The sequence below is a fragment of the Elephas maximus genome, chromosome 19 (assembly GCF_024166365.1).
Source record: "Elephas maximus indicus isolate mEleMax1 chromosome 19, mEleMax1 primary haplotype, whole genome shotgun sequence".
In the NCBI taxonomy this organism is placed as follows: Eukaryota; Metazoa; Chordata; class Mammalia; order Proboscidea; family Elephantidae; genus Elephas; species Elephas maximus.
The window spans coordinates 66,835,385-66,862,176 of NC_064837.1; the positions used below are offsets into that span (position 1 = coordinate 66,835,385).

A 26,792-nucleotide genomic window follows, 5' to 3' on the forward strand; every position below is an offset into this window, starting at 1 on the left:
ACTCCCCTCCTCCCAACCCCGGGAACCACCAATGAGCTGTGGTCTCTGTACATACATTTTTGGCTCTGTATATGTTGGTCTCTCTTTATATTGTTTTTGTCATCTTATGAATCGTACAATCATACAATATTTGTCCTTTTGTGATTGACTTATTTTAAAGGATAATTTTTAAAGGGGTAAAATCATGACTTTCATACAAATATAAAATGAACGCATGTCAAAGATTTTATTGAACTCATTAATGAAGGAACCAGTAGGATGTAAAAACTAGTTCAAAGGGGAATCCAAAGAACAGACACACATGTAGGCAATCAGGAAGGCCAAAATGAATTTGCAAATAGACGCAAAACTGGTCACTATCCACAGAGCAATAGTAAATTGCGTCTTCATTGTACAAACTTCATTTGCATCTTCATGGACAAGAATTATTTATATTACATCAGTTTTCTACAACCCACAGAGCTGTAAAATATCTCAAAAGTGCAAGAGCCTCTACAACCAGATAGGGTCTGAAAGGCCCTCTAGACAACCTGTAGTGAAATTAAGCAGTGTCTTCAAGATTTTGCAACTAGCAAGTAGAAGACCTGGGACTCAAGTCCAAATCTTTATGTCTCTATCAGTTCAGATGCTTTCTACTGTATCAAATGGGTCTTGGACAGTGAGGATGCTTCCCAGCAGAAATTTGTGGACTTGACCACTTATCACCTCATTTTGCTGAAGATCTCTGGTCTCAGGAATCAGTCCCTGTGGCAAAAAGACTCTCAAACCACAATACATCATTTGTCTCTTGAGTGAGACTCCCCCTCTGTCCAGTGTTCTCCCAGGTGTCGTGAGCATTCTTGTACCAGAGAAAATGGTACGAGAGCCTCAAGGCTCCCAGCACGCACTGTTCCTTGGAAGCGTTGAAGAGCAAATTGCAACCTCAGTCAGTTCTTGACTTTGGAAGTTCTGGGCGCTGGTACAGCCAAATTATACCTTCGTCATGTAGCCGCTTCCAGAGTGCTCGCTCTAACTTGAAGTCGTGGTTTGCGTAAAAGATCAGTCGCTTCCACGTCTTATCATAGTAGTGATCAGAGAAGCGCTCATGGCCCTCGGTGATGAAGCCATAGGCACTCACCTACACGAAAGTTGGAGGAGAAGGGCCTGCAGTTACTACCTCCTAGGCTGCTTCTCATGGGCTCTGTGTGCATGTGTTGAGCGAGGGGTCCCCCTTATTCTGTTTCCATCCCTTGGAGTCTGGGTGCAGGTCTCAATGTACACGCACTCATACGCACCCACTCGCACACACCCACACTCACCTCCCCCTCCAGGAGGCTGTGCATGCAGCCCAGCCATTGTTGCAGGCTGAGCAGGCCCAGGAACAGTCTGCACTGTTTCTCCAGGTCCCTCTGCTCCTGAGGCAGAACCTTACCCGGTCGCAGAGCTGAAGGGCAGTGAGCAGCAGGAGGGCTCCCGTAGTGGGGCGGTATATTCTCCAGTGGGTAGTGTCCAGGGTCTTAGACCTCAAAAACCTATGAAACACCCGAGACCTCCAGCTGTCAAGAGTCTGCAAGGAGGAGCGGCCTGGCCTGGCCCCATGCTTTCCACTCTCACCTGTTCTTCATGTATCTGAGCAAGTCTGGGTGCAGCAACAGGTAGTTGTCCAACTGCAAGGCTTCCCGAAAAGCTTCCCGGGGCCGGCGCCTGAGGTTGGGAATGGGTCATTCAGGCCCAGTTCTCTTACCTCCTAGGGCAGGCCGAGCAGGGTCAGGGGCACGACTGGTGATAATGCCCCATCATCGGCCGATGACTAAGGCTGTCCCCTTGATAGCTGAACCTGTCACAGCTCAGTGGGGGTGGGGGGGGTCAGGGTGAGGGCAGTGGGTACCTGAACCAGTGAAAGCTATTTCCCAGGGTCTGATTCAGAAGCAGGGCTTCCAGCCACTCATAGTCCCGGGTGCCTTCCAGGAAGTGCAGGTAGCGGATGTTCTGAGGACCAAGGACAGGGAGTGCGCCAGGAGGACAGCCTTCTGGACCCCATATTCATCTCTGGCAGGGTCTGGTTGCCTTCCCTGCTCTTGCTCCCTCCTTTGAATGGAGCTTGCACCAACTAGACTCTAACACACGGTGTCATCTCTCTTTGTCACCTATGTGCTCTCTTATCCAAAGTCTAGGTATGACCAGACCCCTTGCTCTTTGCTCACCTTCCCCATAGGCACGCTCTGGAAGCCCAGGTTGCCCAGCAAATAAAGGGACTGGACCAGGGAGAAGGCGGTAAAGCCGTAGAAGGACGTCCGAGTGCCCACATCCTGTTCATACCCCTTAATGACAGCTCCGCTCAGTCTGTACCAGAGAGACAACAGGAGACAGAGCCCATGAGTGGAGGAAGGTGCTAGGGCAGGAGAGGAAGGAGAAGCAGGAAGGCAGCCATCGTCGTATGCTGAGATTCTCTGGGGAGACTAGGAATCCCACCTTCCAGATGCAGGCAGCAGAGGTGTGGACTCCTCCTCAGTTCTCAGAAGAGCCCTAGCCCACTGGAGAGGGGCAGCAGCGGGCGCAAGGGGTGGGACTGCTCACCGGAACACATAGTCGTGGCTGTCTATCTCCCGGCCCATATGGGAGTTGTTCAGGATGCCCCCGTTGCCCACCACGGCACAGCTGATGCACTGGAACTCCCCGGCAGGGAGGCTGGCAAGGAGCAGCTGCTGCTGGGGCACTGGGGGAAACCGACTCACGACCTGCTGTACCACTGGAATGTAGCGGGGGGTGTCTCCACTCAGCCTGGGAGGGACCAGAAGCCGGCCCATCGTTTCTCCCAGGGAAGAGACAGACAGCCTGCTGCCCTCAGCCCTCTCCTAGTGCACACAGCCTCCCCTGGGGCCAGCACTCACAGGAGTAATTGAGCTCCATGAAGCCAAAGGGCGGTGCGAAGTGTTCCAGGCGTTCCCACTCGCTCTGGGTAAAGCGTTTGGAGTCCAGGAAGAGGGTGAGGTTGGGCAGAAAGAGGTGCTGGAGCCACTGAGACTGGGAGGCTTTGATCTTCACAGAGTCAGGACAGTACTATATGGAGGAAGGGAGGGTCAGGCAGGGTGAGGCTGGGGGGTGGGGTGTCACCGACCAAAGGATGGGGTGCAGGGAGCAGAGCGCAGGCCTCCAAGCTGGGAAGGCAGTGCTGCAGCTCCCTTTTCCTTCCTACTCCCAGGGCCTGCGGAACCCCTTCCATTGCCCAGGCCCACCATGGTCCAGTGTGCAGTGGGTCCACGTGGCTGCACTTAATATGGGTGTAAACATACACATTTGAATGCTTCCCACCGTGAAAGGGAGCGCGAGGAGGCACGTGTGTGGGTGCATGGGGCCAGCCTGTTTTCTTAAGGTTGGAAGGGAGCAAAGGCTGTGGAATTGGTTCTGCAGGAAAGACAAGGCATTACTAGGGATTGGGGCTGGGCATGAGGCTGGTGCTCTTGTCTGTTAGCCCCCGTTTACCACCATCCTGTGACCACCGCGTCCCCCCTTACCAGAGGATGTCAAGCCCCAGAGCACATCCTGATGGCCCCTCCAGGCAGACTCCATGGCAGGCCCCTTCTCCCTCATAACTCCCCGTGCTGTCCTGGCCAGGGCTCTGGGGTCTGCCTCCTCCACCCCCATTTTGGCTTTCATAGGAAGGAAGGACAGGATGAGAGCAGGATAGGGCTGAGCTCTGCTTCATGATGAGCATGGGAACAAGGCAAAGCCAAAAAGCAGTGCCTGGGAGGAGAGGGAGAAGGTGGGCTGCCTCCCCAGATGGGCTTCAGAGCAGAAAGATGACAGGGTAAGGGGTTTTGGCAAACACTCACCGTCTGTAGCCCCCCCACTTCCAAGCTATAATTTTCTTCAAAATCCCACCGAGGCTCAGACTTGAAGTTGGTGGCCTTCAGTCTCTGAGCTCTTGGTATAGTGGGACTCTGGGAAGGGGGCCTCTCATTGGCTGGTAGACCTTTTGACTGCACCTCTGGTTTGGTTTTTGTTTGAGCCCTGATGCTCACTGAGGTCCTTTTCTTCTGGACAACTGCTGGGGTAGTTCCCTTCTTTCTACTCCTCTTTGAGAGAAGTCCTCCTTGTACTCCTGCTGAGGTGTTCGGCATCATGCCCTGATCTCCTGGAGTGAGTGTCTTTGCTGTGGTGGCCCCTTTGTCCTGATGCTTCACGGGCACCTTCCTTGCGGTTGTCAGTTGCTTGTGCTGGCTCTCTCTCCCTCTAGCTATCTTCATGTCCTGACTCTGCAGTGAGGGTTTCCCTGTCCTCTCGACGGTCGTCCTTTTGTCTTGGCTTCCTGGTGATAATGTCTCCACCATGGTTTTCTTTTTTCCCGGAGTCTTTGGTAACCCCATCATTGCTGTGGGGGGCACTCTGATCTGCTCCCCAGGTGAGGCCTCTACCGCTGAGTCTTTCCTGGGCTTCTCTGTTCTGTTCTCTTCAGCAGCATGGCCTGCACTCTCGTGTTGCTTGCGGAGCACACTCTTCTCTTGAGCTGACTCTACACGGGCGGTTGTCCTCCTTCCCACTGTGGGTGCCTGGGAATTCGCTTCTGGAGAACGTTCTTTAATATTCTCTATATCTTGATACCTAGGGGCAGAGATAGTTTTTTATAAAGGCTGAAGATCATAAAAACAGGTTAGAAGCGTAGCTAGTACTTATTCCTGGGTCCTAGGCAGACTTCAAACCTGTCTTCATAGGAGATGAAGGGAAGAGATACCACCATCCACTATCAAAAATTAATCTTTGGCAAAGGGTCTGGAAACTTCCCTCTGACCAATCAAGAAACTTGGCAATGTCTTGGGGATTGGGGTTCCACTAGTTGGTGCCAAGACTGGAGCTTACGTGCTTACTGTACTCTGCCAACCACCTGTGCTTACTCCTGTGTGGCCCCAGGGTACACGCTCATTCTGGATTGTAAATTCTGCAGTGAGTCTGTGTGACCCTGGTCCTGTCACCTGATATCTATGTAATTTCAGTTGACCTTTTTTAAGTGAAGTGGAGGTAACAAAGGTAAATTTTTCACAAGGAAATGGAAAAGACATATTCATGTCAAGACCTACAACCACCAACCTTGAGTTTGAAAGGTCTGCCTTAAGGATTGAAGGAGCCCTGGTGACACAGTGGTTAAGCACTCGGCTGCTAATTGAAAGGTTGTTGGTTCGAACCTACCAGCTGCTCCTCGGGAGAAAGATGTGGCAGTCTGCTTCCATAAAGATTACCAAACCCGTTGCTGTTGATTCTGACTCATGGCGACCATATAAGACAGGGTGGAACTACCCCACAGGGTTTCCAAGGAGTGGCTGGTGGATTTGAGCTGCTGACATTTTGGTTAGCAGCCAAGGTCTTAACCACTATGCCACCAGGGTTCCTCCATGAAGATTAGAACCTTGGAAACCCTATGGGGCAGTTCTACTCTGTCCTATAGAGTAGATATGAGTCGGAATCAACTTAAGGGCAATGTCGTCATTGTGTTGTTAGGTGGCATTGACACAGTTCCAACTCATAGCGACTCTATGTACAACAGAATGAAACACTGCCTTGTCCTGCGCCATCCTCACAATCGTTGTTATGCTTGAGCTTATTGTTGCAGCCACCGTGTCAATCCATCTCATTGAGGGTCTTTCTCTTTTTTGTTGACCTTCCACTTTACCAAGCATGATGTCTTTCTCCAGGGACTGATCCCTTCTGACAACATGTCCAGAGTATGTGAAAAGTAATCTCACCATCTTTGCTTCTAAGGAGCATTCTGGTTTGGGCAATGGGTTTGGTCTTAAGGATTTATTTCAGGCACTATAATGAGTCAATGTGCCCTTAAAAACAAACTCTTGCTTGTAGGTACTGTGAGGAGAAAGAAATACATATATGTGTGTGTGCGTGACCGGGGGGGGGGGGCGGGGGGGAGGGCGGGAATCCTGGTGGCGTAGTGGTTAAGTGCTACGGTTGCTAACCAAAGGGTCAACAGTTTGAATCTACCAGGTGCTACTGGGAAACTCTATGGGGCAGTTCTACTCTGTCCTAGAGGGTCGCTGTGAGTCGGAATCGCCTTGATGTTACTGGGTTTGGTTTTTGCTTTTTTTTTTGTGTGTGTGTACACATTGACATATGCATACATACATATACCTATAGAAATATTAGTCTTGTGTTAGATGCTGGAGATGACCAATGAAAGGCATGCTTCCCAGTCATAAGCAACGAAAACTCTAGTGAAGAGACAGCCCTGTAAAAAGTAACTGCACTGCAGCCAAATGTGTGTCCACCTAGGGGGACGTGTGAGATCAGGAGAGCATGAAGGACGGGGTCTTGATCTATCTGTTTCAAGTTTTTTTAGTAGAAAGCTTTAAGGATGAGTCTCACTCTGCTCCTCTCTGACCTAAGCATCCAGTTTACACTCCAAGCTGCATGGATCCCAGAAGCCCAGCTGTGCACCGGGTTCCTTTAGCAAACAAACACTCTTGTTATTCTGTTGAGCCACCTGGTAGATTCACCCCTCACCCCCACATCCCCCAACCTCAAGGGACCGATCAATGTTTCCTTCCATCCTAAAAATCAAACACCTATGCTCATCCAAGGACTTCACCAAAAGAGTACAAAGACTACCTACAGACTGGGAAAAAGCTTTTAGCCATGACATTTCCGATCAGCGCCTGATCTCTAAAATCTACATGATACTGTAAAAACTCAACTGAAAAAAGACAAATAACCCAATTAAAAAATGGGCAAAAGATATGAACGGACACTTCACTAAAGAAGACGTTCAGGTAGCTAACAGATACATGAGGAAATGCTCACTATCATAAGCCATTAGAGAAATGCAAATCAAAACTACAATGAGATTTCATCTCACTCCAACAAGGCTGGCATTAATGCAAAAAACACAAAACAATAAATGTTGGAGAGGCTGTGGAGAAATTGGAACACTTCTACACTGCTGGTGGGAATGTAAAATGGTACAACCACTTTGGAAATTGATTTGGCGCTTCCTTAAAAAGCTAGAAATAGAACTACCATACAATCCAGCAATCCCACTCCTTGGAATATATCCTAGAGAAATAAGAGCCTTTACACGAACGGATATATGCACACCCATGTTTATTGCAGCACTGTTTCCAATAACAAAAAGATGGGAGCAACCAAGGTGCCCATCAACAGAGGAATGGTTAAATAAATTATGGTATATTCACACAATGGAATACTACGCATCTATGAAGAACAGTGAGGAATCTGTGAAACATTTCATAACATGGAGGAACGTGGAAGGCATTATGCTGAGTGAAATTAGTCAGATGCAAAAGGACAAATATTGTATAAGACCACTATTATAAGAACTCAAGAAATGATTTAAACAGAGAAGAAAATGTTCTTTGATGGTTACGAGAAGGGGGAGGGAGAGAGGGTGGGAGAGGTGTATTCACTAATTAGATAGTAGATAAGAACTACTTTAGGTGAAGGGAAAGACAACAGACAATACAGGTGAGGTCAGCACAACTGGACTAAGCCAAAAGCAAAGAAGTTTCCTGAATAAACTGAATGCTTCGAAGGCCAGCATAGCAGGGGTGGGGGTTTGGGGACCATGGTTTCAGAGGACATCTAAGTCAATTGGCAAAATAAAATCTATTAAGAAAACATTCCGCATCCCACCTTGGAGAGAGGCCTCTGGGGTCTTAAACGCTGGCAAGTGGCCATCTAAGATACATCGATTGATCTCAACACACCTAGATCAAAGGAGAATGAAGAACACCAAGGACACAGGTAATTACGAGCCCAAGGGACAGAATGGGCCACATAAACCAGAGACTACATCAGCCTGAGACCAGAAGGGCTAGATGGTGCCCGGCTACAACCAATGATTGCCCTGACAGGGACCACAACAGAGAATCCCTGAGGGAGCAGGAGAGCAGTGGGATGCAGACCCCAAATTCTGGTAAAAAGACCAGACTTAATGGACTGACTAAGACTAGAAGGACCCCTGTGGTCATGGCCCCTACACCTTCTGTTGGCCCAGGATAGGAACCATTTCCAAAGCCAACTCTTCAGACAGGGATTGGACTGGACAGTGGATTGGAGAGGGATGCTGGTGAGGAGTGAGCTTCTTCGATCAGGTGGACATGAGACTATGTTGGCATCAACTCCCTGGAAGGGAGAAGAGAGGGTAGAGGGGGTTAGAAGCTGGCAACATGGACAAGAAGAGAGTGGAGGGAGGGAGTGGGCTGTCTCATTAGGGGGAGAGCAATAGGGAGTATGTTGCAAGGTGTATGTAAGTTTTTGTGTGAGAGACTGACTTGATTTGTAAAATTTCACTTAAAGCACAATAATGAAAAAAAAGTTTCCTTCCAAACTCATGTAGCTCTCTTCTGAGAATTCTGATAAACAGGATTCTCCCCACCTAGTAACATTTCTTACAATGTAGCTATTTGGCCAGCAGGCACCTCATTGTGGTTGTGACTGGGAGACAGGTGGGGTCGTTTACATTACACATCTCTAGCCGCTCAGCATGGACAACCGCTTGTTGTTGGGTGTCGTCTAGTTGATTTTTGACTCCTAGCAACCGCATGTGATAGAGTGGAATTGCCCCATAGGATTTTTCTAGGTTGTAATCTTTACAGGAGCAGATGGCCAGGCCTTTCTCCCATGGAGCTGCTGGGTGGGTTCGAACCACCAACTTTTCAGTTAGCAGCCGAGTGCTTAACTGTTGTGCCATGAGGGCTCTTTATGAACAGCTAGTCGTCTGCCTAAGATGTGTGGTGCTGGGCCTGAAGAGACTTCTTTGTGGAATCCCACCTAAAGGCAAGGGTGGCCCAATGACTCCTTGAAGAACTCTCCTGCCTGCAAATGCTACAGTTTACTGGTGACTCATTTAATTTTTACAAGAAGTCACAGCAATGACTCAGGTGGCAACACAATTATGTAATTAAGTTTCATTTCCATGCCCTATAATTAAACACATTTTAGGACTGCTAGGGACACACCTAGGACTGCTAGGGATGAGGGTGTTGACAGAAGCATTTCTTTATTCTTACACATGGTATTTACTGAATGCTCAAATTGTGTCCACATGCTGAGTGCTCGACACTTGTCCTGTTTGTACCCAATGTGCCAACCAAAAGGTCGGCAGTTCAAATTCACCAGCTGCTCCTTGGAAACCCTATGGGGCAGTTCTACTCTGTCCTATAGGGTTGCTATGAGTCGGAACAAACTTGACAGCACCTAACAACAACAACAAGCCCAAAGAGGAGCCCTGATGGTGCAGTGGTTAAGAGCTTAGCTGCTAACCAAAAGGTTGGCAGTTCAAATCCGCCAGCCCCTCCTTGGAAACTCTATGGGACAGTTCTACACTGTCCTGTAGGGTCACTACAGGTTTTGGTTCAGTCCAGAGAGGAACAGAAAAATCAGTCATGATCACATCTAAAGTGTAAAGCAGCTTAATTTCATAATGCTGATCTAAAAATAAAAACCATTGTACTTTACATATAAATTCATCATTAACAGGGAGCACACAGCTGTGTCCAACTAATAAAATAACAAACAAAAGAATAATCGTCTGGCATCCTCCTCCCTCAATATTCTCAAGGACGTATCACCAAGGGAAACTGGACGTAAAGAAACGACAAAGGGCTCAAAATTCCGTTTGTGTCCGTAGCCATGAAACAACCGAGTCTTCTGTAGAAAGTTGGCAAAGGAGAACAGTGTTTTCCCAAGAATATAATACTAGTGATAATATGAGGGAATGCTGACGTTGTTGACTAGGATGTTGAAGAGGTTGCCAAAACTGATATTCAGGAGTGATCCCCTTACATCACGGACTGACACAGTGATTGCAACAATGGGCTCAAACAGCAACGATTGTGAGGATGATGAAGGACCAAAGGCAATGTTTTATTCTGTTACGTCTGTTACGTATAAGGTCACTTTGAGTTGGAATCAACTCAATGGCACCTAACAACAATAACAAAGAAAACAAAGAACCCATTGTTATCAAGTTGATTCCGACTCATAATGACCCTATTATTATAGGACAAAATAGAAGTGCCCCATAGGACTTCCAAGGCTATAATCTATGTGGAAGCAGATTGCCACATCTTTCTCCCCTGGAGAGGCTGGTGGGTTCTAACTGCCAACTTTTCAGTTAGCGGCCAAGTGCTTAACCACTGTGCCACCAGGGCTCCTTGAGGAAATGCTAGGGAGGGTAAATCTAGAAAGTTCTTTGACCCAAACTAGGCCGTTGGGCTGCAGGTCAGCTCTACTTGCAGATCCTGGGGTGGGTCACATTTTCAAAATTCCCCACCAACAAAGGGGTCACAGCTGTCTTCGAGCTGCCCTTGGCCCAAGTGAACTGACTGTGGGCCATGTTTGAAAATTCAAAGTTTTGCATCCCTAGGATATATAAATGCGTACACAAAAACAGCTTGCTCAGGGCCTGGGTGTGAGCACCATCGTGAGTACTAAGGAGACTAGGGAAGATCAGGAATAGGGCTGGGTGGGGCCAAGCTAAGAGGTAACAAAATGTTTGAAACAAATCAATGGCAAGTATAGGTCAAGAACTACAGACACAGGGAGAGGCTTGTGCCCCAGTGGCTGGGAATTCTCACTCCCAAGCCCAGATTTTCTTCTTTGGGGATAATCACACATAAAAATAAAATGTGTTTCAAGAGTTATCCCAAGTTCATATGATATTTTCATTCTGGCCTTTTTGAATAATGATCTTTGGGGGAAAAAAAATAACATCCCTCTCCTGCTAATTCCCCTCCCCCCAAAAAAGTCTTCTACTGAGAAAGAAGAGAAAGGACAAGAGAACAGGGTAAAATGGGCAACTTTCTGTTCTCCTTGGGCAGGAACAGCCCCTCTGAGTCCCTCTGTGAAAAATCCTGAAGCGTTGGAAACACCCAGTAACTTCATTGTTTTTACTTGCTGTTGACACAGGGAGCTATTAGAGCAAGTTGGGACAGCCTCCTGCAAGGTGACATGAGGGGCAGCCCTTCTGCATGCTGTTATTGTCACCTAGCCATGACTTAACTTCTTGAGCTCCACTGGCTTTACACAATTATCTGAAGTGTTAAATTGAGTCAGAGAAAACTAATTTCTTGGCACCTGGCAAATGGGCAATGGAGCATACTAGGCTGGTAGAAAGATTTGAGTTCTAGCCCAACCCTGCCACTAACTAGCTGTGTGATCTTGAGCAACTTAAAGAACACTTTGAGCCTCAGGTTCCTCATTCACTAAATGAGAATCTTAATACCTGAGGATTTTACAAGCCAATGGATTAAAGAGCTTTGGAAAACACTATGTTATACATACATGTTTTTGTTAAGTGCCATCGAGTCATTTCTGACTCATAGCAACCCCATGTACAGCAGTATGAAATATTGCCCGGTCCTGTGCCATCCTCACAAGCCTTGTTATGCTCGAGCCTGTTGTTACAGCCACTGTGTCAATTCATCTCATTGAGGGTCTTCCTCTTTTTCACTGACCCTCTACTTTACCAAGCATGATGTCCTCCTCGAGGGACTGGACCCTCCTGATAACATATCCAAAGCACTTGAGACGAAGTCTTGCCATCCTTCCTTCTAAGGAGCATTCTGAGTGTACTTCTTCCAAGACAGATCTGTTCGTTCTTCTGGAAGTCCATGGTATATTCAATATTCTTCACCAACACCACAATTCAAAGGCATGGATTCTTCTTCTGTCGTCATTATTCATTTTCCAGCTTTCACATGCTTAGGGGCCATTGAAAACACCATGTCTTGGGTCAGGTGCACCTTAGTCCTTAGACTGACATCTTTGCTTTTTAACACTTTAAAGAGGTCATTTGCAGCAGATTTGCCCAGTGCAATGCGTCACGTGATATCTTGACTGCTGCTTCGATGGGCATTGATTGTGGATCCAAGTAAAATGATATCCTTGACAACTTCAATCTTTTCTCCATTTATCATGATGTTGCTTATTGGTTCAGTTATGAGAATTTTTGTTTTATGTTGAGGTATAGTCCATACTGAATGCTGTCGTCTTTGATCTTCATCAGTAAGTGCTTCAAATTCTGTTTATTTTGGCAAACAAGGTTGTGCCATCTGCATATGGCAGGGTGTTAATGAGTCTTCCTCCAATCCTGATGCCCGGTTCTTCATATAGCCTAACATATGTAGGCTACTGGAACTGGGTTAGGTGTTAACACTCTGTGACGCTTAGCAACAGTTAGACTCCCAACCAGCTCCCCTTTGGGTTCATGTGCCCAAAAATGAAAATCTAAACGGATGACAAGCTTCAAGGTCATAGGTAAATAATATTTTATTTACAGCACTTAGCTACTTAAAGTTGAGAAGTCAAGAAATAGCAGGCTAGGCATGTTATTTAGAAATAGGCAGTTGCCTCTGTGAACCAGGATTCTGGAGTAGGGGGAACACAAGGGAACTACTCTATTTTCATATAAGCTTGGTAGTACTATTTGACTTAGAAAAGATTATAATTAAAAATTAAAGGGAAAATCCTTGAAAAATAAAAGAGGCATCTAATTGAAAATTCTACGGGAATTTGAAAGCACAATGCAACTAATGCAGCAAATATTCATTGAGTGGCCATTACATGCCAGGCATTTAGAGCTACCTGTAAATGGGATTAAAAATTCAAAAGCCATGATCACCGACCTTGAGAAGGTCATGGTCTAACAGGGAAACAAACATGAACATAAATAACCGCAATAAAGAATTATGGATACAAAGACATTAGTGAAATGTGTGGGAGGCAGTGAGGGTAAGAACTAGGGAGGCAGGGATTGGCCAGTTCTGCTTGGGTAAGGGGGAGCTTCAATATGGAGGTGATTCTTAACCTGGGACATTTTCTCCAGAGCCTTTCTTTTGAAATAAGTTTTCATGAATTGCTTTTCTTTTTATAAATGCAATGCGTGCTCATTACCAAAAAAATAGAAAGTGCATCTAAGAATAAAAGGATATAAACCTCCTGCAATCCCACCCACTCAAAGACATCTACTATAAGCACCTTAGGGCATACTCAACCAGATCCCTTTTCATGCCAATTATGCTTACAAATGGAGCCCCGGTGGCAAAGTGATTAAGAGCTACTGCTGCTAACCAAAAGGTTGGCAGTTTGAATCTGCCAGCCGCTCCTCCGAAACCCTATGGGGCAGTTCTACTCTATCCTGTAGGGTCACTAAGGGTTGGAATTGACTCGACGGCAGTGGGTTTATTTTTTTTATACTTACAGATGGGGTTGTGTAACATTTTGGAATGCTATTTGATTTTTCCTCCCTGTATTTTCTCCCTTCCTCCATTGGTGTTCCACCCTCTCACCTCCTTAGAGTTAAGATTTGGGTTCATGTTCATTGCCTCTGTGGAGACCTGTGGCAAATACAAGCTGGGAAAAACAGAATACCCTGCAAGACCTTCTGGTTCTTTTCCACCAATACCTAAGCTCCCAAGTGGGCTTACAATATCTTGGAGAAGTTGGGAGGGGGGAGACTTTTCTACTTCCTACCACCACTAATCCCCTCATTAGAAAGATTTACTTCGATTGGGGAGTGAGAGGAGGAGGAGGAAGACAGAAGAGGGAAGAAAACAAGGGAGTGACCTCTGGGTCCCAAGGTCAGAGGATACCTGCATCCTGCTTCCTGGCAGTGTCCCAAGGACCTAACAAGACCCCTGAAAGGAAATGGCTGTATGCTGTCCGTAGGGAGACGGGACATTAGATAGCGTCACAGAAAATTCTCACGCCTAGGCAGGGTTGGCCTGAAAAGACTAAGGAGCAGGGACAAGGGATGACCCTGCAGCACCTCGATGGCCCAGAGTCACCTGCCCTCTCCCATGCCTGGGACTGCATCCGGTGTCCTGGAACCTTTACACTATCCTGGGGGCGGGGCGAGAGGAGGAAGAAGAGCCGAGGTTAAGTCTTCCAGCAGCTTGGTGGAATGTGTTCTAGAATAAGATATCAGGAAATTACAGAAAAATAAACTTAGATTTCTTACACCAAAAGATAATGAAACAAAAAACAGTCTGTATGCCTGATTTTACAGTTCACTCTTAATTATCATCTCAAAACTTAAAATGGGCACAGACCATCCAAAATATAATCATACGGTTAGGAAAGAAAAGTAGGCAGAGACATGGTCTTAGATTGTACCTACACATAAAATCAAAACCAAGCCCACTGCCATCTAGTCAGTTCCGATTCATAGCGACCCTATAGAACGGAGTAGAACTGCCCCACAGAGTTTCCAAGGAGCGCCTGGCGGGTTCGAACTGCCGACCTCTTGGTTAGCAGCCATAGTACTTAACCATTATGCCACCAGGGTTTCCACCTACACATAAGTGAGCAAATTTGAGGCTGGGGCGAAAGTTTTTGCCAGTTTAATGTACTTGGGTTTGTCTTAAGGAAATCTGAGAGGTGACCTAGGCTTGAAATAATTGAATTGTCTTTAAATCTTTCCTCTTTAATCCTTCCAGGATCCTATTTGTTGCCAAATTCAGCTGATCTGATTTATTCTCAGCCCTTTCTTCCTATTCCCACTGTCACCACACCTCCCCCCCGCCCCAATACAGTATGGACTGAAAAACAACATCATGATAAATGGAGAAGAAATTGAAGCTGTCAACGATTTCATTTTACTTGGTTCGAAAATCAATGTCCATGGAAGCAGCAGTCAAGAAGTCAGATGACATACTGCAGTGGGCAAATCTACTGCAAAAGATCTCTTTAACATTTTAAAAAGATGTCACTTGGATGACTAAAGTATGTCTGATCCAAGCTATGGTCTTTCAACCACCTCATATACATGCGAAAATTGGACAATGAAAAAGGAAGACAGAAGAATTGATGCTTCCCAACTGTGGCATTGGCAAAGGATATTGAATATCCCATGGACTGTCAAAAGATTGGATAAATCAGGCCTAGAAGAAATACAAACAAATGCTCCTTAGAAGCGAGATGGCCAGACCAACCACTAGAAAAAGACATCACGTTTAGTAAAGTAGGGGCCCAGCGAAAACGAGGAGAGCCCTCAGTGAGACGGATTGACACGATAGCTGCAGTAATAGACATAGAAAGCATAACAACGATCAAGAAGATGGTGCAGGACCAGGCAATATTTCATTCTATTATACATAAGGTCACCATGAGTCTTAGCCAACTCGACAGGAACTAACAACAACAATAAACCATCAAAATAGGTTCTATCTATCCTCCCTGAACCAAAAAAAAAAAAAAAAAAAAAAAAATCTGTTGCCATTAAGCCAAATGCGACTCATAGTGACCCTATAGGACACAGTGGAACTGCCCCATAAAGTTTCCAAGGCGGTAATCTTTGCAGAAGCAGACTGCCACATCTTTCTCCCGAGGAGTGGCTGGTGGGTTCCAACCATCGAACTTTCGGTTAACAGCAGAGCACTTAATCACTGTACCACCAGGGCTCCTTCTATCTTTCCTACGCCTCCCCAATCCATCCTGTAATCTACTGACAGAGAAATCTGTGCAGAGCACAACTTTTACCAAGTTGTTCCCTTACTCTGAATTTTTTTTTTTTTAGAGAATAAAGTTTAAACTTTTTGGCATGTTACTGAAGGTCACTAACTCATTCTTTCATGGAGAAGCACGCTGTGAGAGCCCTATCAGTGTTTGTTAAACCAAATCGGCAATCAATCTCCCGTTCCTGGACACGTCCTGTCTCTTTCCATTTCTGTCCGGTTGCTTTTGGTACTTCCTCCCCTTGCAACATCCCTGCTTGCTGAAATGTCACATGGCCTTCAAGGCATGGTACAAATGCCACCACCTCTGGGATGTTCTCCTTACCCTGTCCCCCACTGGAGATTCATCTTTTCCACTTGCTCCCATTGCACTTGTCACTTTTGACTTTGTTGTGGTTATTATTATTAATAATTAATATTATTAATTAATACTAATAGCACATTTTACTTGAATCCACAATCAATACCCATGGAAGCAACAGTCAAGAAATCAAACAACATATTGCATTGGGCAAATCTGCTGCAAAAGACATCTTTAAATTGTTAAAAAGAAAGATGTTACTTTGAGAACTAAAGCGAGCCTGACCCAAGCCATGGTGTTTTCAATTGCCTCATATGTGTGCGAAAGCTGGATGATGAATAAGGAAGACCGAAGAGGAATTGATGTCTTTGAATCATGGTGTTGATGAAGAATATTGAATATACCATGGACTGCCAGAAGAATGAATAAATCTGTCTTGGAAGAAGTACAGCCAGTATGCCCCTTGGAAGCAAGCATGGCGAGACTTCCTTTCACATATTTTGGACATGTTATCAGGAGGGATCAGTCCCTGGAGAAGGACAACATGCTTGGTAAGGTAGAGGGTCAGTGAAAAAGAGAAAGGAAAACCCTCAATAAGATGGATTGACAAAGTGGCTGCAACAATGCGCTCAAGCGTAACAAGGATTGTGAGGATGGCGCTGGACCGGGCAGTGTTTCGTTCTGGTATACATGGATCTCTAGGAGTAGGAACCAACCCGACGGTACCCAACGACACAGCAGTAGCACATGCACTTATTTACTTTGTACAGTTCTGTCTCCTTGGCTATAAGTTCCTTGGGAATGGACACATATCAGGCAGTGGAAGAACCCTGGACCTAGGTCTGAATACTCATTTTGTTACTTCCTGGTTGGGTGGAATTAGGCTTAACCTTCTTTTTTGAGCCTCATAGTCTTCTTTTTTGGAAAAGAATAAAAGTACTCATCCTGGACGACAAGGGTGAAGTTTAGAAATGATGCAGGTAAAGCCCCTGGGGCTGGCGTTATCGTCTGGAAATCCTTTGAAGAGCTGAAATGATACTGACTGGGACAATGACTGTTGTGAACCATGACAAACTACACAGGGTGTTGGCGTTTACAAGTCCGTTTTATTTCCGATTTGATTGCCACCCTCTGTCCAGTGTCTGAAGCTTCACACTTAGTCACTTTGGCCTCTCATTTCTTCCAACCCTCTTCTGCACACTGTCTCTTGTTTTCCCACGGCTGCAACCATACCAGGTCCTCAATCCCTTGGACAGCGCTTGCCCACCTCCTCCAGCCTCCTGGCAGGATAATCTGCATGTGACATTTGCCTATCCCCCACACTGACTGCCCTCCTGATCAGGCCCCAATGGTGCTTCATGCCTCCTTCCAATTCATTCTGCTTTTTCCAACAGCCTAATCACCTTAAAACATCACTTGCAAGAGGCCACCACCCTGCCTAAAAGCTTGGAACAGCATCCTGCGGCCCCGCCCCTCTTGAATGTCCTTCCAGGCTCCCTGAAGTCAGCCCCTGTTTCTGTGAGGCCAGTTCTCCTGTGGCTCAGCAAAGCTGACACCCTCCTCTGAGGCCAACTTCCTTGTTTATTTTGTATTGCTCTCTGCACACACGCCTGTTCCTGAACACTCATCCGAGCCGTGCCTTCCTCTCGTCTTCCAGATTCCCTTTGAAGGCTTCACCAGACACAAAACCCTCTCCTCAGGGGCGTTTCCTGCCCGTACTCCCTCTCTCTGTCACTCTGTGGCGCTCTCTGTCACTGGTTCTGAAATGCAGTTGTATAGACAATTAATTAAGCAGTCTCAATTGGGCCCAACTCCTCTTCCTTCAGATTTCAGAACTCTATAGTCACTTCTAATTATTAAAACGCAGCCTAAAAAAAAAAAAAAAAAAACATGAAAGAAAAAAAAACACATAAAAATTCAGTTTAGTTCGTTTTAAAGCTCCATGTGTCCTATTGGTTCAAAGCTCTTTTCCTATCCCCCCTCAGCCAGGCCACAGCTAAGACTCTGGCTGCTGGAGAGGGGTGCCGGGGTTGGGGGCTTGGAAGAGCTGGAGAGAGGGCCAGTGAGAATCACAGTCAGGCACCAAGAAAAGCTCCTGGCCCTTTTCAAGGCCTAGCTCTTCTGGCATTCTTAAGGGGCCACCTGCATGGGGAGATATGGGGGCCCCGGCTCACACTGAGGTTCACTCAGCCGGTGTCTGATGCTGGGGGCCACTGCTGATGTGGCGGTCGGCACAGTCAATAAGAGTGGGTTCGTTGAGGTGGGGCTCACCCCTCAGGAAGAGCCTCTCTGGGACCATGTCTCCTACTGCCCCCTGACAGCAGTCAATACCCCCAAACACTTTCCTATACTGATGTCCCATTAACTTGACTTGAGCAGCTAGCTGGGCCTCACAGGGCTCTGGTCCCTCCACTGGGCCACAGGAAGTGCTATCTCCTCTTCCACAGGCTCCTGGGCTAGGAAGAGCTGGGATGAAGCACTTCACACCAGGGACAGTATTCCAGCGGCCCACTACCTTCAGAAATCTCTAGACCAGAAACATGCGCCAGTCTGATCAGATTCAAACTTAGCTCCGGGACAGATGGCATCCGCTGGGGAAGGAGACACAGGCGCCGGGCCTCCAAGTGATTCTCCTGCAACCCACTCCCACCCCGACGTGCCTCTCAGGAACACTGTAATCCTCTGAGCGTCTCTCCTCATTTTGTTTTAGCTAAACTGAATTGGGTTTTTGTCAGTTGCAATGAAGAGTTCTAACAAATACAAACCCACATTCACCCCAGACACAAAAATAAATTTCAGATGGATTAAATGTTTAAGTTTAAAGAAATAAAACTATGAAAATATTAGTAGAAGAAAATTTGTATAATTTTGGAATGAGATGTTGCTGTGTGCCATTGAGTTGATTCTGACTCATAGGACAGAGTAGACCTGCCCCACAGGGTTTCCTAGGCTGTAGGAGCGGATCGCCAGATCTTTTGTCTCCAGGAGCCTCTGGGTGGGTGTGAACAGGCGACCTTTAGGTAGGCGGCCTAGTGCTTGACCTTTGAACCACCCAGGCTCCTTTGAGATGGGGACAGTTTCCTAAAAATTGTATAAAACCCAGTAAAACCCAGTGGCCATAAAGGAAAAGATTGAAGATTTTATCTGTATAGAGTTACTTCTTTATGACATAAGATGTCATAAACAAAGTAAAAAAAAAACAAAAAGACTGGAGAAAATATTTGAAATTTTATAACACATATGACAGAAGTGAATTGCTGTTGCTAGGTGCCATTAAGTAGGTTCCGACTCATAGCCACCCCACGTACAACAGAACAAAACGCTGCCCGGTCCTGCACCATCCTCACGATTGTTTTGATGTTTGGGCCTGTTCTAGCCACTGTGTCAATCCATCTCATTGAGAGCCTTCCTCTTTTTTGCTGACCCTCTACTTTACCAAGCATGATGTCCTTTTCCAGGGATTGGTCCCTCCTGATAACATATTCAAAGTAAGTGAGACAAACCAAAACCAAACCTATTGCCATCAAGTCAGTTTGGATTCATGACAACCTAAAAAAAATTTTTTTTTTTTTTCGAGAGGAGGGTTAATAAGGACAAGGGTTAGTATCCTTAATATACAAAAAAACTCCTACAAATAATTGAATTTTTAAAAGAGCAAAAGATACGAACATGTCATTCACGGAAAAAAAAATACAAATGATTAATAAACATAAAAAAATTTCCATATTCACCAGTGGTCTGAGAAATGCAAATTAAAAAGAGAAACCTGCTTTCGGCAGATCTGTAGAACTTAGAAACATTAATGGTATCCTGTGTTGGCAAGGGGCGGGGGTGGGGGGAGGGAGGGAGAGCTAACTTTCACCCTGTTGTCTATAGCCTTTTCAGAGGACAATTGGATGGTATTCATCAACATCTAATGTGAACACACCAATTGTCTTGGCAATTCTACAAATCTACCCTTGCACCAGTGTAAAAAGATATGTGACGAACCAGTGGTAACCCAAGAGCTAATCCATAGGCACTGGATCCACTGGATTGGGACCGGTTAAAGAAAGGAAATCCATTCTACAGCACACTATAAACCAAAACCAAAACGAAAAACCTTTCGCCATCGAGTCGATTCCAACTCATAGCAGCCCTATTATAGGACAGAGTAGAACTGCCCCATAGAGTTTCCAAGGAGCAGCGGGTGGATTCGAACTGTCGACCTTTTGGTGAGTAGCCATAGCTCTTAACCACGGTACTACCAGGGCTCCATAGCATACTATACAGACATTGAAAAGAAGGGGTAGGTCTCTACTTTCCAGCATGGAAGGATGTCCATGATACAGTGTTGATTAAAAAAGTCAGCCTAATTTGACAAAGTCCAACACCCATTCATGATAACAACTCTCAGCAAAATAGGAATTGAAGGAAAATTCCTCAACATAATAAAGGGCATTTACACAAAACCAACAGCCAACATCATCCTAAACGGAGAGAGCTTGAAAGCATTTCCCTTGAGAACGGGAACCAGACAAGGATGTCCTTTATCACCGCTCTTATTCAACATTGTGCTGGAGGTCCTAGCCAGAGCAACTAGGCTAGCCAAAGAAATAAAGGGCATTCGGATTGGCAAGGAAGAAGTAAAATTATCTCTATTTGCAGAGGACATGATCTTATACACAGAAAACCCTAAGGAATCCTCCAGAAAACTACTGAAACTAATAGTTCAGCAGAGTCTCAGGTTATAAGATAAACATACAAAAATCAGTTGGATTCCTCTACATCAACAAAAAGAACATCGAAGAGGAAATCATCAAATCAATACCATTCACAGAAGCCCCCAAGAAGATAAAATACTTAGGAATAAATCTTACCAATGGTGTAAAAGACCTGTACAAAGTAAACTACAAGGTACTACTGCAAGAAACTAAAAGGGACCTACATAAGTGGAAAAACATTCCTTGCTCATGGATAGGAAGACTCAACATAGTAAAAATGTCTATTCTATCAAAAGCCATCTATATATACAATGCACTTCTGATCCAAACTCCGAAGACATTTTTTAATGTGATGGAGAAACAAATCACCAACTTCATATGGGAGGGAAAGAAGCCCCGGATAAGTAAAGCATTACTGAAAAAGAAGAAGAAAGTGGGAGGCCTCACTCTACCTGATTTTAGAACCTATTATACAGCCACAGTAGTCAAAACAGCCTGGTACTGGTACAACAGACACATAGACCAATGGAACAGAATTGAGAACCCAGGTATAAATCCATCCACATATGAGCAGCTGATATTTGACAAAGGCCCAGTGTCAATTAATTGGGGAAAAGATAGTCTTTTTAACAAATGGTGCTGGCAAAACTGGATATCCATCTGCAAAAAAATGAAACAGGACCCATACCTCACACCATGCACAAAAACTAAGTCCAAATGGATCAAAGGCCTAAACATAAAGTCTAAAAGGATGAAGATCATGGAAGAAAAAATAGGGACAACGTTAGGAGCCCTAATACAAGGCATAAACAGAATACAAAACATTACCAAAAATGACAAAGAGAAACCAGATAACTGGGAGCTCCTAAAAATCAAACACCTATGCTCATCTAAAGACTTCACCAAAAGAGTAAAAAGACCACCTACAGACTAGGAAAAAATTTTCGGCTACGACATCTCTGACCAGCACCTGATCTCTAAAATCTACATGATTCTGCTAAAACTCAACCACAAAAAGACAAACAACCCAATTAAAAATGCGGCAAAGGATGTGAACATGCACTTCACTAAAGAAGACATTCAGGCAGCTAACAGACACATGAGGAAATGCTCTCGATCATTAGCCATTAAAGAAATGCAAATTAAAACTACAATGAGATTCCATCTCACTCCAACAAGGCTGGCATTAATCCAAAAAACACAAAATAATAAATGTTGGAGAGGCTGTGGAGAGACTGGAACACTTATACACTACTGGTGGGAATGTAAAATGGTACAACCACTTCGGAAATCGATTTGGCGTTTCCTTAAAAAGCTAGAAATAGAACTACCATACGACCCAGCAATCCCACTCCTCGGAATATATCCTAGAGAAATAAGAGCCTTTACACGAACAGATATATGCACACCTATGTTTATTGCAGCACTGTTTACAATAGCAAAAAGATGGAACCGACCAAGGTGTCCATCAACGGATGAATGGATTGATAAATGGAATTATTAATGGCTGTAGAACAATGGAATACTACACATCGATAAAGAACAGTGATGAATTTGTGAAACATTTCATAACATGGAGGAACCTGGAAGGCATTATGTTGAGTGAAATAAGTCAGCTGCAAAAGGACAAATATTGTATAAGACCACCATCATAAGAACTTGAGAAATAGTTTAAACTAAGAAGAACACAATCTTTTGTGGTTACAAGAGGAGGGAGGGAGGGCGGGTGGGAGAGGGTTATTTACTGATTAGATAGTAGATAAGAGCTACTTTATGTAAAGGGAAGGACAACACTATCAATACAGGGGAGGTCAGCACAACTGGACTAAGCCAAAAGCAAAGAAGTTTCCCGAATAAACTGAATGCCTTGAAGGTCAGCAAAGCAGGGGCAGGGGTTTGGGGACTATGGCTTCAGGGGACATCTAAGTCAGTTGGCAAAATAAAATCTATTAAGAAAACATTCTGCATCCCACTTTGAAGCGTGGAGTCTGGGGTCTTAAACGCTAGCAAGCGCCATCTAAGATGCATCCATGAGTCTCGATCCACCTGGATCAAAGGAGAATGAAGAACACCAAGATCACAAGGTAATTATGAGCCCAAGAGACAGAAAGGGTTACATGAACTAGAGACTACATCATCCTGAGACCAGAAGAACTAGATGGTGCCCGGCCACAACTGATGACTGCCCTGACAGGGAACACAACAGAGAACCCGAGGGAGCAGGAGAACAGTGGGATGCAGACCCCAAATTGTCATAAGACCAGACTTAATGGTCTGACTGAGACTGGAAGGAACCTGGTGGTCATGGCCCCCAGACCTCCTGTTGGCCCAGGACAGGAACCATTCCTGAAGCCAACTCTTCAGACATGAATTGGACAGGACAATGAGTTGGAGAGAGATGCTGATGAGGAGCGAGCTGCTTGCATCAGGTAGACACTTGAGACTATGTTGGCACCTCCTGTCTGGAGGGTATATGGGAGGGTAGAGAGGGTTAGAAACTGGCAAAACGGTCATGAAAGGAGAGACTGGAGGGAGGAAGCAGGCTGACTCATTAGGCGGAGAGTAAGTGGAAGTATGTAGTAAGGTGTATATAAGTTTATATGTGAGAGACTGACTTGATTTGTGAACTTTCACTTAAAGCACAACAAAAAAATTAAAAAGTTCAGCCTGTAGAACAGTATGTATGACATACATATGCTGTGAGGGCTTGTATAGTATAAAGGCAATGAATGCCTTTATGGGACCAAAATGCCTAGGTTTGAATCCAGGCCCTGTCACCTAGTAGCGATGTGACCTTGGGAAACTTACTTAAACTGTCTGTGCCTCAGCGTCCTCCTAATACTGAGGATTAAATGAATTAATGTACACAGAGCATTGAGAATAGTGCCTGGCCCGTAGCAAGTGCTGTAGAAGCGTTAATACCGTAATAGTATAACCGTTACATGTACACCAAAGTGCTGAGGGGACAGTGAGGAGACCCTCACTTCTTGCTTCACCCTTCTGAATTTTTTTCAAATTTATGAGAGCATGTATTAATTTCAAGTTTTAAGAACAGTGAAAAAAAATCATAAAAAATTTTTTTTGAGGAAAGAAAAGGCTTCCTCCCTGCTGAAGATGTGTTTATTTTATAAGAAAAGTGGTCCAGAAGGCTCCTTTGGAAGATTTAACCTGGGGCTCAGGATTTAAGCTGCCTCCCTAAATAGGAAATCTCTCGTTTTACTGACAAACTTTTTTTGGGGGGCGGGGGGTGTGACTTAGAAATGAATGGAACACACAGGATAAATCTCCCTTTATAGGATACAGGAATGGCACATAAGAACTAACACTAAATTTGCCCTATTACAGTCTCATAGGGGGAAGTAGTCCTGGTTTCTAACTGTGCCCTCTGAAGACCCATGGAATCCTTCTCAGACTCCAGTCCCAAACCCACCACTGCCACTTCCTCTCTATTCAAGCCCCATGGCCTCTGGGCTTCTGGGCTTCCCCTACCACTTCCTTTTCCCCTGTGTCTTCCATTTGCTCTCCTTTCCCAGTGGATCTTGACCACAGTCATGACCCTGACACTCACATGTGGACACAGAGGCACCGTGGGACTCCCAGCTCCCACCCCAGGCTACAGTTTCTCAGTTCCCTCTAGTGAAGTATAAGGAACTTAGAAAGGGTCAGAAGCTTACCTAGAAGGCTTTGTGTTACGTTCCTTAACAAAGGTGGGCAGGGTGAAGAGGAAGACGATCAGCGCAGCCAAAAGCAAGGGCCACTGGACAGCCTGGCCCAGGCAGCGGCATCTCCGTGGGAAGGACCTCATAGTGGTGAGCTGGACCCTTGAGGAATTTTCTTTATATCCTGGGGGCTTTGATGCAGACAGCAGATAGTTCCACCACTCAGGTGTCCTGGCCAGGAGCACACACCCTTTGTCTCAACAGGGAGCCACTCTGGTGGCTATCATTCGCTGCCAGGAAAAGAAGGACCCGCCTTCAATGCTTTATGAAGGTTCATAGGCTGGCCGGCTGGCATGGCTTGAAGGGAGAGAAACTCCTTTTGTTCCAACAAGTTCACTTTGTTTTCTTTGTCTCAGAAGCAAATTTCTGGATGTAGAATTTTATGAGAAACATACAAACGTTATATGAAACCAAACTTTCATCAGGGTCCAAGCCCTTGGGAACCCTGGGCGAGGGCATGGTCTAGAAGAGGCTTGCACTGCCTCTACACTCAATACAAATTTTCTAAGAAAACTACAAGAAGTCCCTTGGGTTTGAGTCTCCTAGCAGTGTTCCCCTACAAGCCCGTCATGCCCCCATAGGCTGGAGCTGCCCGGGGCAGCCCAGCCCAAGAACAGTATGGCCCCTACCTAGGAGCAGGACGGTGAACAGCAGACTGCCTGGATCCAACCTAGACCCTGCAACTTAGGTAATCGTTGCTACTGTGGCTTCTTTTCAGCTGACTTCACTGATTTGGCAAGAATATCTCACTTCCAAGTATTTGGAGTGGCAGTTCTCAAACTGGGTACACATTAGAACCACATTAGAACCACTTAGGGAGTTTTAAATAATCTCAGTGGTTATGTAATGGGGAGGGGGCAGAGCTTGTACTTGGGAAGAGGAGGGGGGTAGTGACATTCCTCAATTAAACAATCTCGAAGAGACAGGGGGTGGTGACATTCCTCAATAAGATGGTCCCTACATAGTTAAACTTTAAGCCAAGGAAATGATCTTTACAGGGGTCTTTGATTTGATAAAGTCCTTAACTTGATAAGATCTCTAACTTGGTAATTAAATCTTAAGCCAAGGAAATAGTCTTCAGTCTTATCCTGGCTTTTAAATGTTAATAGAGACAAATCAAGAGGAAAAAAAAGAGTATAAAACCCTAAGAAAATGACTATGAGGCACTCAGATCCTTTCTCTACCTGAGTAGTCCACTTGACACTTCCTAGTCAAGTGTACTTTTACTACTAACCGTCTGCTTGCTAATAAACCTCTGCTCACTTGGCACTGTTTGTCTCAGTGGTTGAATTCTTTCCTACACTGAAGAGAAGAACCGAGGCTATTCTCCGGTAACACATTCTGGTGCTGTGACTCAGGCAACAAGCTTCCTCCTCCTTCATCCGGAAAGTGGTGAGTTCACCTCAGAGCGCGGGCTCTTTCTTTCCAGCCCAGCGCCAAGGTATCCCTATCTCTGTGTGTGTATGTGTGTGTGCGTTTTCTTTCTTCTTGAGAGAGAGGTCTGAGAGGTGCTAGAAAGATTTGTATGTACTTGGTCTGACTATTAACAAGAATACGGTAACAATGAGTGTCTGATTCTTTCAGACTTCCGAAGAGTCACTCCCTCCCTTCGCTTCCCAGAGGTGTCTGAGTCAATCCTGAGACATGCAGGCACGTCATAAGGATATAAACCAAAAACCAAACCCACTGCTGTCGAGTCGATTCCAACTCATAGCGACCCTATAGGACAGAGTAGAACTGCCAGATAGTTTCCAAGCAGCGCCTGGCGGTTTCGAACTGCCGACCTCTTGGTTAGCAGCTGTAGCACTTAACCACTACACCACCAGGGTTTCCCCTAAGAACTAAAAAAAAAAAAAAAAAGGATATAGTGACCTAAAATAATGAGTGTCTGATTCTTTCAGACTCCGAAGAGAAGAGGCACTTCCTCCCTCCCCTTTGCGGAGGTGTCTGGGTCAATCCTGAGACGTCCAGGGGCCTGATAGAGACTTCCAACTTCACTTAATTAACAATCAGGCTTGTCCGAGGAGAACACATAAGGAATGGTCATCCAGTGCTCTGAGCTCCCTGTTTGTCTTAGACAATCAGGAGAGAAACCAAGACACATAAGAGAAGTGCTAGCTGACTAGAAGGGTCGCATTCTCTAGGAGTCCCACTCACAAAGCAGCACATTTTTGACCCAGGACACCTGACCCCCACTAACCTCAGCAATAGTCATGCCAAGTCGGCAAGTCTCTTTAAGGGACCAGCCACCCATTTACCTATTGCACCTCTCAGCCCCATTCAACTTCTGGCTAACCTACTTGTATCTATATCCTCCGTGTGTGCTTTGCAAAAGGGATCAGTGCTGTATTAGTGACAGGCTAAGGGATAATTGTTCCAGCGAAGGACCTCTCTCGCTTTCCTGTTTATATCGCCATTGTGAAGCTAAACACAGGTGGCCTTTCCTTGATTAGCTCCTCCTGCTCTCATGTTATAAAAGAATGAATAGGTCACTCTGGTCTGCCTCATTGAATCAAAAAATCTTAAGGTTATTCATCAGACTAACTAAAGTTATATCTGTTACCCCCCTTACAAAGAATTTGAATGTCCGAGAGTATACGAAGAAGTGGGC

The 26,792-nt window shown here is 45.4% G+C and overlaps 1 protein-coding gene across 3 annotated transcripts; it reads right to left on the bottom strand.

Moving 5' to 3' along the window:
• Positions 1 to 217: 217 nt before the first annotated feature.
• ST6GALNAC1 (ST6 N-acetylgalactosaminide alpha-2,6-sialyltransferase 1) lies at positions 218 to 24,876 on the bottom strand. Of its 3 annotated transcripts, XM_049858796.1 has the most exons (10): positions 24,811 to 24,876; positions 24,137 to 24,547; positions 3,813 to 4,581; positions 2,871 to 3,039; positions 2,557 to 2,728; positions 2,184 to 2,322; positions 1,868 to 1,968; positions 1,594 to 1,683; positions 1,412 to 1,511; positions 218 to 1,117 (listed from the first exon to the last, which is right to left on the bottom strand). In XM_049858796.1, exons 2-10 carry the CDS (start codon positions 24,265 to 24,267, stop codon positions 923 to 925), a joined length of 1,866 nt encoding a protein of 621 aa, XP_049714753.1. In that variant the 5' UTR covers positions 24,268 to 24,547; positions 24,811 to 24,876; the 3' UTR covers positions 218 to 922. The 3 variants fall into 3 exon arrangements, with proteins under 3 accessions (XP_049714753.1, XP_049714752.1, XP_049714754.1); XM_049858795.1 differs by having other exon boundaries at positions 24,137 to 24,870; XM_049858797.1 differs by having other exon boundaries at positions 1,090 to 1,117; positions 1,299 to 1,511; positions 24,137 to 24,870.
• Between the last annotated feature and the right edge of the window lie 1,916 nt (positions 24,877 to 26,792).